Source organism: Nothobranchius furzeri, chromosome 6 (assembly GCF_043380555.1).
Source record: "Nothobranchius furzeri strain GRZ-AD chromosome 6, NfurGRZ-RIMD1, whole genome shotgun sequence".
In the NCBI taxonomy this organism is placed as follows: domain Eukaryota; kingdom Metazoa; phylum Chordata; class Actinopteri; order Cyprinodontiformes; family Nothobranchiidae; genus Nothobranchius; species Nothobranchius furzeri.
The window spans coordinates 73,789,715-73,805,144 of NC_091746.1; the positions used below are offsets into that span (position 1 = coordinate 73,789,715).

The 15,430-nt window shown below is 49.9% G+C and overlaps 2 protein-coding genes across 3 annotated transcripts; both read left to right on the forward strand.

Annotated features, from left to right (window-relative positions):
• Window positions 1–991: 991 nt before the first annotated feature.
• On the forward strand, window positions 992–15,134 carry slc30a5 (solute carrier family 30 member 5). 2 transcript variants are annotated; one of them, XM_015943469.3, is made up of 16 exons: window positions 992–1,282; window positions 2,091–2,213; window positions 2,287–2,353; window positions 2,786–2,871; window positions 3,013–3,100; window positions 5,103–5,196; window positions 5,277–5,353; window positions 5,419–5,589; window positions 8,299–8,587; window positions 8,664–8,872; window positions 8,961–9,118; window positions 9,200–9,329; window positions 9,635–9,881; window positions 9,951–10,177; window positions 10,252–10,380; window positions 14,862–15,134. In XM_015943469.3, the coding sequence occupies exons 1-16, from the start codon at window positions 1,212–1,214 to the stop codon at window positions 15,030–15,032; spliced, it is 2,337 nt and encodes a 778-aa protein (XP_015798955.1). In that variant the 5' UTR covers window positions 992–1,211; the 3' UTR covers window positions 15,033–15,134. The 2 variants fall into 2 exon arrangements, with proteins under 2 accessions (XP_015798955.1, XP_054600671.1); XM_054744696.2 differs by having other exon boundaries at window positions 9,635–10,177.
• LOC139070383 (uncharacterized) lies at window positions 10,519–12,419 on the forward strand (the record flags this gene model as incomplete). The annotated part of the gene is made up of 1 exon (XM_070552553.1): window positions 10,519–12,419. A coding segment is annotated over one exon (1,806 nt), but the record flags the coding sequence as incomplete, so codon positions are not given.
• Window positions 15,135–15,430: the final 296 nt, after the last annotated feature.

Sequence of the window (15,430 nt, forward strand, 5' to 3'; positions counted from 1 at the left end):
AGTGCTCTATCTGCCTAGTGAACAAATCACAGAGCTTCATCCGCTTTGTGGGCCAATCAGGGCACTCTATATGCCTGGTGGGTGGGATGATGCAACAGAGTGAAACAAGAGTATGTCACATTCATTGTCCAGTGGAATGCGGAGATCATTTGAAAGACAACGGTAGAACCCGCCCCACAACCGAGAGCCGTCAATGGAGCGTGGCCAGACTAAATAATACATTTATTTAGTCTGGCTTGCCAGGCTACGTTAGATCATCAGTAGAAATAACAATGAAAATTTAAAGCAAGGTTCAGTTTAATCTGAAAACATTATTTCCCTTTAAATTCACTAAATGATTTTGCTTTAAAACCAGAAAAATGCTCTGATCCGCCTGTATGGGTGTTTCATTTTCTGATGCCGTTGGATCAGCTTTGGGGAAAACATGATAAAACGTGAATCTCAAGGGTGTTTTTATTTTTTGTAGATCGTATCAGTGACGAACTAAACTTTCATGCCCACAAGCCCCTTTCTTATCAAACGTTAACAACACATAAGGCAATAGTGGCAGAAAACACTATAAACCCTGCGACCTGCACACAGGACATGACGAGTTTATAACACTTGATTGATCAAAATAAACAGTATGCAGTTCCTTCAGATGAAATGTTCTTGTAGCTGTTGCACGTGTTATTTAGTTATGTAACACGTTTAGAAGTCCACATGATAATATATTAAAGCAAAGATGTGAGTTAGACCATTTTCATACGGTCGAGTTACAGAAATTACATCTAACCGACTCCCCCTTCAGTCACCTAACAGATCTGCGCAGCCGCCATGCGCAGCAGACACGTTCTCGGATTTTCTCGCGTGAGGTGCAAAGCTTGACGTATACGGAAGTTTCATGGCTTTAGGGACAATCAGGATATTTTTCCTTCTCATTTTAGAGCTTTCCGATTAATTCTTTTGTTTGTTTTAGACGAAAAAAGTATTATTTTGTGTTTCTAAAACGCTCTTAAATGGGAATCTGAGTCAGAACGAAGACGGAGCACGTGATGCCAAAAGCAGCTTGAGCTAGCCGGCAGAATGAAGAACAAACAGAAAACTAAGGCCTTGTTTACTTCAGCGGTAAACGGAGGAGGATTTGTGTCGTTACTTTTATTGTTGACTGAATTGTGAAGGATTTGAAGAGGATAACTTTGCTGTCACTGGTCGGTTTTGCGAGCTTTGAGATGGAGGATAAATACAGCAGCAACGTCCTGTCGGGTGGAAGACTGGGAATGGTCGAAGTGCCTGATTCAAGGTAAAACATGTCTTTATAGCTGTTTAAAGCACAGAAGTATCGGTTTAAGGAGGGAAACCCAGGCATCCTCTCCCGCTCCTCCTTGGGTAACCCAAGGCGTTCCCAGAACACATGATACCCCTCCTGGTGGTCCTCGGGTCTCTTCCCAGTGGGACATGTGTGGAATACCTCCAGCTCATTGTATCCTGAAGGCTTGAATGTCAGATTTCTCTACAATCTCAGCTGAGTTCTTTCTATGAGGAGGAGAGGCTCTACGACAAGGATGGAGCGCTTCACCCCGTCTCAAAGGACGTGTCTGCTCCTCCTTCAGAGGAAGATCATGTCATCTGCTTTGCTTCTACCCCCTCTAAGGTCACGTGATCTGGACCATAACTAAAGAAATGAGATCTCAGCTCCAGGTGGCTGCAATAAGCCCCTTCTGTACACGCCACATTTGTTCAGTTTTCTTCTAGTTGTCCCTTTGTCATACCAGCAGGAGCTCTTTTATTATCTACCACAGAGGGAACCTGCTCTGGGATGTTTTTCCTTCGTTAACACACACCTGTATGCTCCAGACTCACAACAACCCCTAATTTTATAAAGAATACATCTGATCAGCAGCTGTTATCGAAGCATGAAGGGTGGACTTAGGTCTTCCTACTTACATCATTATGTAATAGCATTAGCTAATGTTATAAGATGCTGTCAAATCACCTGGCAGGGGTGTAAAATACATTTTCTGTGGGCCACAAATCAGTTTCTGTCCTCATTTAACTTTACATAATTCTGTGTGTCACTAATGATGTTTTCTGTTGTCTTCCGTCCGCAGGTTGAGCAGGTACATCGTTCTGCTGATCATCTCTAAGGTCCTCAAAGCTTTAGGGATCTTTGAATCTTATGATATCCTAAAAGTTGTTCATATAGTTCAGTTCATCTTCATATTGAAGTTGGGGTGAGTACTTCAGCTCTCTGTTTCAGGGTCGGACGCAGGCGGACGACATGCTGACTCTTGTTTTGATTTTTAGGAGCGCTGTTGTTCTGCTGTTTTTCCAAAAGCCCTTTTCATCTGGAAAAGTCATCTCAAGGAGCCAGGTCAGTCTGGTTCCCTTCTCAGTTCTCGTTTCATCCGGTGGAACAAAACAGTCCTGGTTGGGTTCCAGTTTTTAATTCAGTAATCAGGAGAAAAAGGTGTTTTTTTTCTCCATTTGCTGCTTAAATCAGCTTTAGTTTGTCGTCAAAAAAAAGAAAACCTTCTAAAATCGGAGTCTTTCTGGAAAACTTCCACATAAACCCTTAATTTATTTATTTAGTCCTTCAAAGGGTCAAGAAACCCCAGATCAAGTACACCCTCTTCCTTCAACATAAACGTTAAACATGTGAAAAACTCGGCCTCTTGTAAAAGCGAAGCTTCTCCGGGAGTTAAACGCGTTTCATCGGCTCTTCACAAGGTTAAAACAAACATTTGTTTATGTTTAAGAGCTTGTTGTGACGTAATAAACTGTTTTCATCTGTTTTTCTTTCCAGTGGATTAAATTAGTGAAACATGCCGTTTTCAGCTGCATCATCTCCCTGCTGGGATTCTTCGGTCTGACTCTCTGTGGACCTTTAAGGTAGAACCTGATCGTTTTTATTACAGTCACGTAAACATTTGGATCCCTCTAAACTCTTGAGTTTAATTGGGTTTATTTTATTTACGTCAGCGCTACAGAAGGAAACTTCCAGTGTTTTGTTTTTAAAATCCTGTTTTTTAGGACGCTGCTGCTCTTCGAGCACAGCGACGTGGTCATCGTCGCCCTCCTTGGCGTTCTTTTCACAAACTCGGGAGGAGGACCATCTAAGGTAAAAACCTCCCAAACTTTGGCCAGTCCTGATACTCTTTTACTCATCAATCTGCTTAAGATAAATTAAAATAAGCCCAAACATTCCAGAAACGTTTAAGGTTCAGAGAAGTTTAAAAGGTCGGGTAGATGTTCCTGGAAAATCGGTTCCATCAAGCTACGTTTGGAAGTTTTGAAATGATAAAATCCACCAGACTTAATGGATCCTGACAGAAAATCATAAAAAACGTTCTTAAATGTTACCTTTGACCTGTTGCTGACCCCCTTTTCTGCCTTAAACCCGAACGTAACACGCCTGCATAACAACCACGGAGCCTCGTACTGCGGTCAGGAGTTCTCTGGACCCTGTCTCCACTCAGAGTTTAGGAGAGAGACTCCACTGGTGCCTAAACCAGAGATCCAGCAGGGAGGACTGGGACTATTGCTGTAGTGTTATTCTACGTATGTATTTTAATTATGATGAATAAGATTTGATGATTCCATATCGTTGTCGTCACCGTCTTCCTCCGCTTTTCCGGGTCCGGGTCGTGGGGGCAGCATCCCAACTAGGGAGCTCCAGACCGTCCTCTCCCCGGCCACCTCCACCAGCTCCTCCGGCAGGACCCCAAGGCGTTCCCGGACCAGATTGGAGATGTAACCTCTCCAACGTGTCCTGGGTCGACCCGGGGGCCTCCTGCCGGCAGGACCTGCCCGAAACACCTCCCCAGGGAGGCGTCCAGGAGGCATCCTGACCAGATGTCCAAACCACCTCAACTGGCTCCTTTCGATCCGGAGGAGCAGCGGTTCTACTCCGAGTCCCTCCCGAATGTCCGAGCTCCTCACCCTATCTCTAAGGCTGAGCCCGGCCACCCTACGGAGGAAACTCATTTCGGCCGCTTGTATCCGTGATCTCGTTCTTTCGGTCATTACCCAAAGCTCATGACCATAGGTGAGGATTGGGACGTAGATCGACCGGTAAATCGAGAGCCTGGCTTTCCAGCTCAGCTCCCTCTTCACCACAACAGATCGGCTCAGCGTCCGCATCACTGCAGACGCCGAACCAATCCGCCTGTCGATCTCCCGATCCCTCCTACCCTCACTCGTGAACAAGACCCCGAGATACTTAAACTCCTCCACTTGAGGTAGGACCTCTCCCCCGACCCGGAGGTGGCAAGCCACCCTTTTCCGGTCCGATTGTTTTTTTATTCAGGGACCGTGACACACTTCCTATTAATTCAGACAGTCAAGTTCATAAAAAGTAAGAAATTTATTTTCTAAACAAATTATAAAACCTGACAACTAGGAAACGGTTATGTGAGTTGGAGTGTGTGTTGTAGTGTAATGTGATGTCGTATCTGGAAGAAACTGAGTTCTGAGTGGGATTGAGTTTGGTCTGCTGTGAACTGGAAGTGATGGTTTATAAAACAGCATCAGACGCAATCTGTCGCGCCTACGTACCCTGTCGGAGACGCCGTTGTAGATCCGGAATGTCAGGAAGTCCGTGGACCCCAAAAGTACCGAAGTCCGTAGGAGAAACGGCAGCGCCACTAGACCGGTCTCGAGTTGCCTCCAGGTCACCACAGCTAGCTGTTGCGTCTAAGGAAGGACCTTTAAGGAGTCGGCGCGGTGTCGGCTTGGTTCTGAAGGAACCGTTTGCTGTGTCAGCTTTGACGGCTTGTCAAAAGATGCGGTGGTTCAACGAGTGTTGCTCCGGTTGGCCGGTCCGAAGCTCTGCTCAAACCGAATCAGCTCGGGAAGTGGTTCTAGTTTTATTAAATCCTACGTTATGATTTACTGACCAGACGGAATTTGACATGTTGAGGTTTTACCAACAAACCTCAGAAACCACACCTTCCTCAGATACAAGAGCTCTGATTTGTGGATAAGAGAGTACACCACCCTGGAAGCAGTGAACACCCTCCGCTGCTAATATAGCTGACAGATAAACGGCAGAACTCCTCTTGGAAAGCCTCTCCTGCTCCTCTAACAGGTTTGAAATAATGTTCCCCGTGTTCTTCTGCCAGACCAGGGGGGCGGCCTTCTTCATCATCGCCGTGATCTGCCTCCTGCTGTTTGATAACGATGACCTGATGGTGAAGATGGGAGACCACCATCACCGTATCCTTGGTTCCACGCCGTGTTTTAATCCCTGTGGTTCTGTTCTGCACCGTTCGAGCCTTGACTGATCTTGCTATCAGCTGAGGGACATCACGACAGCACGCTCACACACTTCCTCTACACCACCATCTCATTTTTAGGAGTCGCAGATCACAAAGTACGGAAAGCAGCTTTGGGTTTTGGTAGCGAGGACTTCCTTCTGATCCGTGTATCTGTTGTCAGGGCGGCGTTGTGCTTTTGGTGGCGTCGGTGTGTCTGAAGGTAGCCTTCCACACGGCGTCCCGTAAACTGTCCGTGGAGATCGGAGGCTGCAAGCGGCTCTACGCCCTGGACAACCTGGTTTCTGCTGCGGTTCTGCTGCCGTGGGTCGTGGTGTTGTCAGCGACCACAGAGGTGAGTAAACCGGTCCGACGGATAAAAGGAGACGTTACGCCTCCATTCCAAACCCTAGGTGCCATCTTTGATGTAAAATAGGGATGGGAGATAAACTCGATTTTTAGTTGCATCGAGATGCGAACAGGAACGATTATCAATCGATTTAAAAAAGTAAAAAATCAATTTTATTTATGACGAGGCGCTAAAAGTGGAACTCGGCTAAAAGGAAGTCTGGTGCTTGGACGGAACGGTTACAGTTTGCACAGGACAACATGGCCGACTGAGGAACACGGCCAGCACCGCCAACATTAAAAGCAAGCGTGTGGAATGACTTTGGTTTTCATGATATTTGAGGGGAAACGGGACCCGGACCAAAGCCATACGGTGTTCAAGTTGTGTAAAATAAAACCAACACGAGAAACCACGCTGATCGTTTTCACCCGAAGGAGGAGAAAAAGATGCCGTAGCTGCGGCTGCCGCCACCAACCAGAGATCTACGGAGCAGGCGTCGTTAAAATTTCCACCAAACTCTGATCAGGCGAACTGAATTACAAAGCCCATAGCAAGTTTTATCGCAAAAGGTCTGCGTCCGTACGCTTTATTTCTTTCCTGTTTTACGCATTTATTTATACAAGTTCTTGTCGAGGGTATTTATACTTCGGATGCAACAATACCACTTTTTTCCAAACCGATATGATACAGATACTTGGATCTGAATATTCGCAGATAACCAATACCGATACTTCTACCACACAAATAAGGCAATGATTTGGAATACAGATTTTCTTCTCTGCTTTCAACAGGAAAAGACTGTGAGGTAGATAAAAAGTAAAATATATGAATGGAAATCATCACAACACTAAAATATTAGGTGAACAGAAATGACAAGTTACAGTGAAGCCATTTTCAAGCAACTGCATTGGTATCGGTTCACTTTTACCGATACCAGTATCGCATCGGTATCTGTACCGATACCAGTATCGGTATCAGCGCATCCCTAATTTATACTCAAATGTTGTTGTCTAATCGTATTTATTTCTGGAAAAAGAACAGTTATTCATGTTCAAATGAATTGGACATCCAGCATCATGTTGTTTGGAAGCTGTTAATGACAGCAGCACTTTTCTTTAAAACATTGCACTGATACTTATGTTAATAAAAGATATTGGAATTAAATTAATGATTCATAATTACATATGTTTTTCTTAAGTAATCACTTGGCAACCAGGTGAGGGCGGAGAAAGACGCATCGATAATCGGAGCTCCCTCAATCGTAATCGAATGGAATCTTGATGTTCCTGAAGATTCCCGCCCCTCATGTAAAAGAAGCAAAACTTACATTTTTTAATTTCACCACCGATGTACTGTAAAATCTAGAAGCGTCATTTAAATACATGTCACATTAACATGTTTATTTTAGCCGTTTTCCCTGTTGAGGTCATAAAAGAGCCTTTGGCTGAAGTTAAAATGTTGTTTTCATAATTTTATTAAAGTTTATAAATTATGCTGCGAAGGTCGATTAAAAAGATTAAGTAACTACTTACTTTAAACGGACATTACAGAAGTGTGACAGCCAAAACATGTATAGAAATAATAAATGTCTTCTTCATACGTTCTCCTGCAATGCCCTGGTCCTGTAGAATGAGCCCTGGCATTTTTACTGTGATTGCCTGTTTTTCTGTAAAATCACAGAAAAAGAGAGATGCTCGGGTCGAGCAGGCTGCTTCATGCGCGTTCACGCTCAGGCATCGCCCGTAGCATTTGCTATCCGTAGCTTTAGCAGCAGAGAGAGAGGCAGTGCCACTTTGTCGCTGTTCCTAACGCCTAGTGACAAAGCTAGCTACATTTCTGAGGACCCTTAGCTACTTTCTGTAGAACTTTCTTCTAGATATTTCCTGCAAGTTAGCAACAAAATAGCCATTTTCACTCCGAACCGTTCTTTGGTTTGACGTTGTTTCAGCTGTCATCAAGGATATAAATGTTACAGATACAAAGGACGTCACCTCATGCTTTAGCTCACCTAGTAAGATGTCTGGCTCTCATGCAGAAGACCTGGGTTTGATTCTGGATGTGAACATAGTTTATTTAGAGTTTCTTTTTTACATTAATGGTATGTTTTTTACAGTAAGATGTCCAAATTTTTATTTGAGACTCGCTGAACAGCATTGAATTCACAGATAAAAAAGATGTGGGTTCAACTTTCATTTTGGAACAATTTTTCAAGCAAGGGAAGGGAATGATCTGAGCATGCAGGAGGACTGACCCATCATAAACCTTTGTCGGCTGTGCTGAAGAGAAAGCTACAGAACCACATTATTTAATTATTTAGCTGCGAGTTCTGCTGTCCTCTGTCCTCCGGACCACACACACACACACACACACACACACACACACACACACACACACACACACGGGACTGTCTCAGCTGTTATTTTCTTTAAGGAGTGTGCACGTACAGCATGCGCGCCTCATGCACGAGCCTACTATTGAAGCTGCCGTTACGCTTTTAGCCTGAGGGGGCGATCGCGAGCATAAAAATTCAAAACTCCGTAAAGTCCCTTTAAAGCAACGCCTTTCAAAAGTTCCCACCAGCAGAAATCCGAACATAAACGTTTGTGAAGCTTTGATCTGCGTCGACTGGAGCGCTGACGCTTCTGCAGCTGATCCTCATCAGTTTGTCATAAATCTGAGTTTGCTTCTGCTCATTGACCTCTGACCTCCCTGCAGAGTAAAGTTGAGTCGTGGTCCTCCCTCATCCCGCCTCTCGGGATGATCATCTTCTCCGTCATGATCCTGGAGTTTTACGTGGAGGCTGTCTGCAGCGCTAAGATGGAGGCGCCGAGGTGCGCCCGCTACGGCACCGCGGCGCTCTTCCTCAGCGCGCTGCTGCTGGCTAATTTCTGGACTCACCCCATAACCGACCAGCTCCGCTCCATGAGCAAACCCCCGCAGCAGGTCAGCACGGAGCACGTGCTCTCCGGGGGGGTGATCGTCAGCGCCGTCTTCTTCATCATGTGTGAGTAAGCGGCCGCGATGGAGCGCTAGCGTTTCAGTCTGCAGGCAATCTCTAGTCTGTCCTGGTCCCCCTGCAGCCTCCAGCATCCTGTCGTCCCCGTCCAGGAGGGGCCAGAAGGGCACGCTGGTGGGCTACTCTCCTGAAGGGACGCCGCTGTACAACTTCATGGGCGACGCCCTGCAGCACACATCTCAGTCGGTTCCTCGATTCATCAAAGACTCGCTGAAGCAGATTCTGGAGGAGTACGACTCCAGACAGATCTTCTACTTCCTGTGTCTCAACCTGGTGCGTTCAGGACGAAAGCGCCTTCGAGCCGGTTTTACAGATGTTTGCAGACGTGACTAAATGATCTGGGATCTTTCTTGTTCCTCAGGCTTTCACCTTCGTGGAGCTGTTCTACGGCGTTTGGACCAACAGCCTGGGCCTCATCTCTGACGGCTTCCACATGCTGTTCGACTGCTCCGCCTTAGTCCTCGGCCTCTTCGCCGCCCTCATGACCCGATGGAAAGCCACCAGGATCTTCTCCTACGGGTAAAGTCCTTTTAGGGGAGCCGGCCGGGTCAGAACATCCGTCCCGATGGTTGCTGAACTGGTTCTGGTGTGTCTCTGTAGGTTCGGTCGGGTTGAGATCCTGTCTGGGTTCATCAACGGCCTGTTTCTGATGGTCATCGCCTTCTTTGTGTTTGTGGAGTCCGTCACGCGGCTGCTGGATCCTCCCAACATAAACACCGACATGCTGACCGTGAGTCACCTTTAGAGCGCCGTCCGATATTGTCTCTGATGCGTTTCTGTTTTCCTTCATAATCCAGCTGCAGGCTTCAGTTTTAGTCCCTGGCTTTGGATCGGAGATGAAACGTCCAGAGTAAACAAACCAGCCGCTCTGCCTTTTATCTGCTTCTTTGTCCTAAACACTGTCAGCTGCATTTTAAACACGTCCAGATGCTGGGAAGCTGCGAGGAACGTGAGAGCGGGAGGATTCGAGGGAACGAAGCTCCTCAGCGTTCCACCTGACCTGCCCCCTCCGTTTCTGTCTCTCTCGCCCTGCAGCCCGTCTCTGTCGGAGGTTTACTCGTCAACCTGGTGGGGATCTGTGCCTTCAGCCACGCCCACTCTCACGGTGGGAAGAGCTGCTCGTCGCAGGACCACGCCCACTCTCACGGCGAGCACGCCCACGGAGGTCACGGCCACGCCCACGGAGGTCACGGCCACGCCCACGGAGGCCACAGCCACGCCCACGGAGGTCACGGCCACGCCCACAGCTCGGGCAGCAGAGGCATGAACGCCAACATGAGAGGTTTGTGGAGGAACCTGCAGATCTGGGATGTCGTGGGGACCGGTTCCACAGGTTCTTCTCCCGTTTCAGGAGTTTTCCTTCACGTTCTGGCCGACACGCTGGGCAGCGTCGGCGTGATCATCTCTACAATCCTCATCCGGCAGTTCGGCTGGCTCATCGCTGATCCCATCTGCTCACTCTTCATCGCCACGCTCATTTTTCTGAGCGTCATCCCTCTGCTGAAGGACGCCTGTGAAGTTCTGCTCCTACGAACTCCTCCGGAACACGAGAAGGACCTGAACGGAGCGCTGGAGAAGGTCGGTTTAGTCGTATTTCACTTGTTGGTTGGATTCGTGCGGTTTTGAACTTGTTTCACGTGGAATCGTTTCAGATTGAGAAGATCGAAGGAGTTTTGTCGTACAGAGACCCTCACTTCTGGAGACATTCGGCCAGCGTGATCGCCGGCACCATCCACCTTCAGGTCATGGCAGACGTGGTGGAGCAAAGGATTGTACAGCAGGTCAGGACAAAACAAGGTTTAAATCAGGTAGCAAAGGTCAGAGGTCAGCCCTACATGTTCTTCTGTTACTCGGTTAGCAGCTGATTCCTGCTGTTAAGCGTCTGAGTTGGAAAACAGATCGGCTAAACCTGATCACACTGGACTGTTGGAGACGCGGGCGCCGTCCTCCACGCGGGCACCATCCTCCACACGTCTGCGTCCTCCACGTGGGCGCCGTCTTCCACATGGGCGCCATCTTCCACACGGGCGCCGTCCTCCACACGAGGGGCGTCTTCCACATGTCTGCGTCTTCCACGCGGGCGCTGTCTTCCACGCGGGGGGCGTCCTCCACGCGGGCACCGTCCTCCACACGTCTGCGTCTTCCACGCGGGCGCCGTCTTCCACGCGGGCGCCGTCTTCCACGAGGGGGGCGTCCTCCACGCAGGCGCCGTCTTCCACACGGGCGCTGTCCTCCACACGGGCGCCGTCTTCCACGCGGGGGGCGTCTTCCACGCGGGCGCCGTCTTCCACGCGGGGGGCGTCCTCCACGCGGGCGCTGTCTTCCACACGGGTGCCATCTTCCACACGGGCGCTGTCCTCCACACGGGCACCATCCTCCACACGGGCACCATCTTCCACACGGACACGGGCGCCGCCTTCCACGCGGGCGCCGTCTTCCACGCGGGCGCCATCTTCCACGCGGGCGCCATCTTCCACACGGGCGCCATCTTCCACACGGGCGCCGTCCTCCACGCGGGGGGCGTCTTCCACGCGGGCGCCGTCTTCCACGCGGGGGGCGTCCTCCACGCGGGAGCCGTCCTCCACACGGGCACCATCTTCCACACGGACACGGGCTCCGTCCTCCACGTGGGCGCCATCCTCCACGCGGGCGGCATCCTCCACGCGGGGGGCGTCTTCCACGCGGGGGGCGTCCTCCACGCGGGCACCGTCCTCCACACGTCTGCGTCTTCCACGCGGGCGCCGTCTTCCACGAGGGGGGCGTCCTCCACGCGGGTGCCGTCTTCCACACGGGCGCCATCTTCCACACGGGCGCTGTCCTCCACACGGGCGCCGTCTTCCACGCGGGGGGTGTCTTCCACGCGGGCGCCGTCTTCCACGCGGGGGGCGTCCTCCACGCGGGCGCTGTCTTCCACACGGGCGCCATCTTCCACACGGGCGCTGTCCTCCACACGGGCACCATCCTCCACACGGGCACCATCTTCCACACGGACACGGGCGCCGCCTTCCACGCGGGCGCCGTCTTCCACGCGGGGGGCGTCCTCCACGCGGGCTCCGTCTTCCACACGGGCGCCATCTTCCACACGGGCGCCATCTTCCACACGGGCGCCGTCCTCCACGCGGGGGGCGTCTTCCACGGGGGCGCCGTCTTCCACGCGGGGGGCGTCCTCCACGCGGGAGCCGTCCTCCACACGGGCACCATCTTCCACACGGACACGGGCTCCGTCCTCCACGCGGGCGCCATCCTCCACGCGGGCGGCATCCTCCACGCGGGGGGCGTCCTCCTCGCGGGAGCCGTCCTCCACACGGGCACCGTCCTCCACGCGGGAGCCGTCCTCCACGCGGGCGCCGTCCTCCACACGGGCACCATCTTCCACACTGACACGGGCGCCGTCCTCCACGCGGGCGCCATCCTCCACCCGGGCGGCATCCTCCACGCGGGGGGCGTCCTCCTCGCGGGCGCCGTCCTCCACATGGGCCCCGTCCTCCACACGGGCACCATCTTCCACACGGACACGGGCGCCGTCCTCCACGCGGGGGGCATCCTCCTCGCGGGGCCGTCCTCCTCACGGGCGCCATCCTCCACACGTCGGCGTATTCCTCACGGCGGTGTCTTCCACGTGGGCGCCGTCCTCCACGTGGGCGCCGTCCTCCACGTGGGAGCCATCCTCCACGTGGGCGCCGTCCTCCACACGGACAGCGTCTACTGCTGCATCTCTGAAGTGACGCGCATGTGCAGCACAAACTGATGCTAGACGTTAGCTTGTATTAATTCCAAATGCCTTTAACCGTTAGCGACGTCACAAACAACTATTTTAATAGTTGACTAATCGTGTCGTTCATAAAAGTTTAGCTTATTGCGTCAGGATGCTGTTGTTTACCATCATTAGCTTCTAGTCTGAAGTGCGATCAGCTAGGTGCCGTCTAATATTAAAGACAAGATGTTAGCTTAGCAAACAACTTTTAATAACTGTGTCTCTAATTTCCCTCTGGGATTAATAAAGTAACCTGTTAATCCAAATGCTACATTCTGATGGAGGTAGGCACCTAAACCAGAGTAAGTCTCGTGTTCACGGGTGAATTCAGCTGAAATAGTCTTTTTGGCGTCGTAACAAACTCGTTGGTTGGGGATTTAACGCTGTAGCGTAGCGGGATGAAATGAACCAGAGTTTGTAACTTTAGAGCTAATACGTGACCTACAAACGTGTTAGGGTAAAGGTAATAAACTCACCATCATACCTTTGTTGCTACACCTGTGAATACAAGCAACTGTTGATGTTAGCAGCAACAAGAGGTATTAGCTTACAGAGGCGACTCTTCGTTCTCCGCTGTGACGTGTTTCCCTTTAAGGCGCTCGTGCGTCGCCGATGTGCTCTTCTGAAAGGAGAGTTTCACCTTACTGATGTTGCACTGCGTGCTTCTCTTTTGTCTTTGGAAAATGCTCCCAAACCTTTGAGCTACGTTGCCGACTGGCCCTGATGTCAAAGGCATGTGTCTCGAGCAGAAAACAGCCCCCGAAGGTGCCGCAACACACGAGATTTAAAAAATGCTCATAGAATGCACGACTAGTTTGTCGATGTCGTCGTGACAAATCGACTAATCATACCAGCTCAGTGGCCTAGCGGTAGAGTGTCCCCCCTGAGACTGGGAGGTCAGAGTTTGATTCCTGGTCAGGTCATACTTAGAAAAAAATGGGACCCAGTTCCTCCCTGCTTGACACAGCATTAAGGGGTTGGATTGGGGGGGCTAAACCACCAAATGGTTCCCGAGCGCGGCCGCGCCTGCAGCTCACTGCTCACCCGGGGATGGGTCAGATGCAGAGAACAAATTTTGCACACACACACCTGTGTGTGTGTGAGACAACTGATGGGACGAGGCTAGCTTGTTATGGGCTCGACACACGGGAGGCCACATCCCCTCTCCTCCGTTCATTTTCAATGAGACATGCACGACAAAGCGATAATAGCGGGTCTCCCTCCTACCAAGCGAAACGCGAAAAACGTGCGTGTGAAATTTTACGCTCGTGCGCGTGTCGTGCACAGGCGACGCAGCGACGTGATCCCAGAAAGTTTAAATATTTTCAACTTTTCATCGCCGTGAAACATCATATTTACCACTTTATTAACTCTGAACCGCTTAAATAACCTTAATTCCCTCCAACCTGACACAGCCAAGCAGAACAACGGAAGATCCGATTTCGCCATGGAACAGGACGCGTCGACGGCTTTGCCGCTGGCCGCTGGTCGCCTCCCGTGTGTCGGGTAATAAAAGCGACTAATTTCGCTGATCGCGGTCGTTTGTCGCCTCCCGTGTGTCGAGCCCATTATTCTGTTGTTCTCAGATTTGCTCTTCCTGCCTGCTCTGGAGCAGCTTGTTTACTTACAGCAGACGTGTCCAAAGTGCAGCTCGGGGGCCGTTGGTGGTCCTCACGGTGGTTTTGTTCTGCGTTTCTAGTGTGGTCGACTTTTCACTTCAAGAGGCTGTTAACGTAGATCAGCACTTTTTAAACACATTCGTGTTCAGATTATGTTCACAACTATTTAACGTTAAAGGTGCGGTTGAATGAGTACAGGGTATCCGCAGGTCCTTAAAAAGTCTTAAATTTGCTTTTCCAAATTTAAGGTCTTGAAAATCCTTAAATACAGTTTCCTGAGGTCTTAAATGACCAAAGACCAATAAACAAGATTCTTTTATTTCTATAAAAATTTCGTGAATTTCTAGTGAGTGTTCAGCGTTTGTTGTGCACGATGTTGCCGTAAGCGGAACCGTACACATTCAGTTGGTTGTGAAAGGGGACTATTTTTAGATGAGCACGTTAGCTGGTTAAGCTAGTGGGAGCTTGCGCCATGGGGAAGTGCAAGTTTAATGGTAACTGGATGGCTAATCCCACGTTCGCTACGTGGTTAGCGCCGGTTCCAGGCAATAGCTGGAAATTATAGCTTAAATTTGGTCAAAGTGGCCTTAAAAAAGGTCTTAAAAAGTCTTAAATTTTGCTTCCTTAAACCTGCAGATACCCTGGAATAAACATTTTTTACGATTATTTCTGATTATAATCGATCACTCTTGAGTTTTTCATCACAATGCATGAGCGATACTTTTGGGACTGTGTCGGAGATGTTTGGGTCACACAATGTTGCTTCTGACTGTGAGAACCAGACCATCTGGCTGTTCCTCACGAGTCTCACGGTCCAGTCAGATCCGGGTCTAGCCTCTCATTCTGGTCCCAAGCCCAAACACTGATGCTAAAACCTCCTCCTCTGTAGGTGACGGCCATTTTGAAAGACGTGGGGGTGAATAACCTGTCGGTCCAGGTGGAGAAGGAGGCGTACTTCCAGCACATGTCGGGACTCAGCACCGGATTCCACGATGTTCTGGCGATGACCCAACAAATGGAGTCGATGAAGCACCTGAACGACGGGACGTGTATCATGTAATAAACCAAACCCCATGACACACGTACGGCAACAAAGGAGGACCAAAATTCCCCAGTGAACTGTACAGAGTATGTTGGAATAAATCTGATTATGCTGCTTTTAGTTCCTGTTTGATGATGTTTGATTTACTGCTCACATCTCTAGAGGCTTCTGGGTTTTTAAACCCTAAATATTTGAGTCCCATAAAGGTGTCAACCTTGAACCATAAACCTGAGTCGGCATACATCTGCCATCTCCGTAAAAACCAGGAGAAATGGTGTGTGGGAACATTCTGGCTTTATTAAAGCAGCGAGCATTAATCTAATGCATATAAATGTGAAGGAAGACACCGTGGAGCATCCTCTGTTGCTACGGTGCAGAGAGACGCTGGTTCTGGTACTGCTGATATGTGTCGCCCC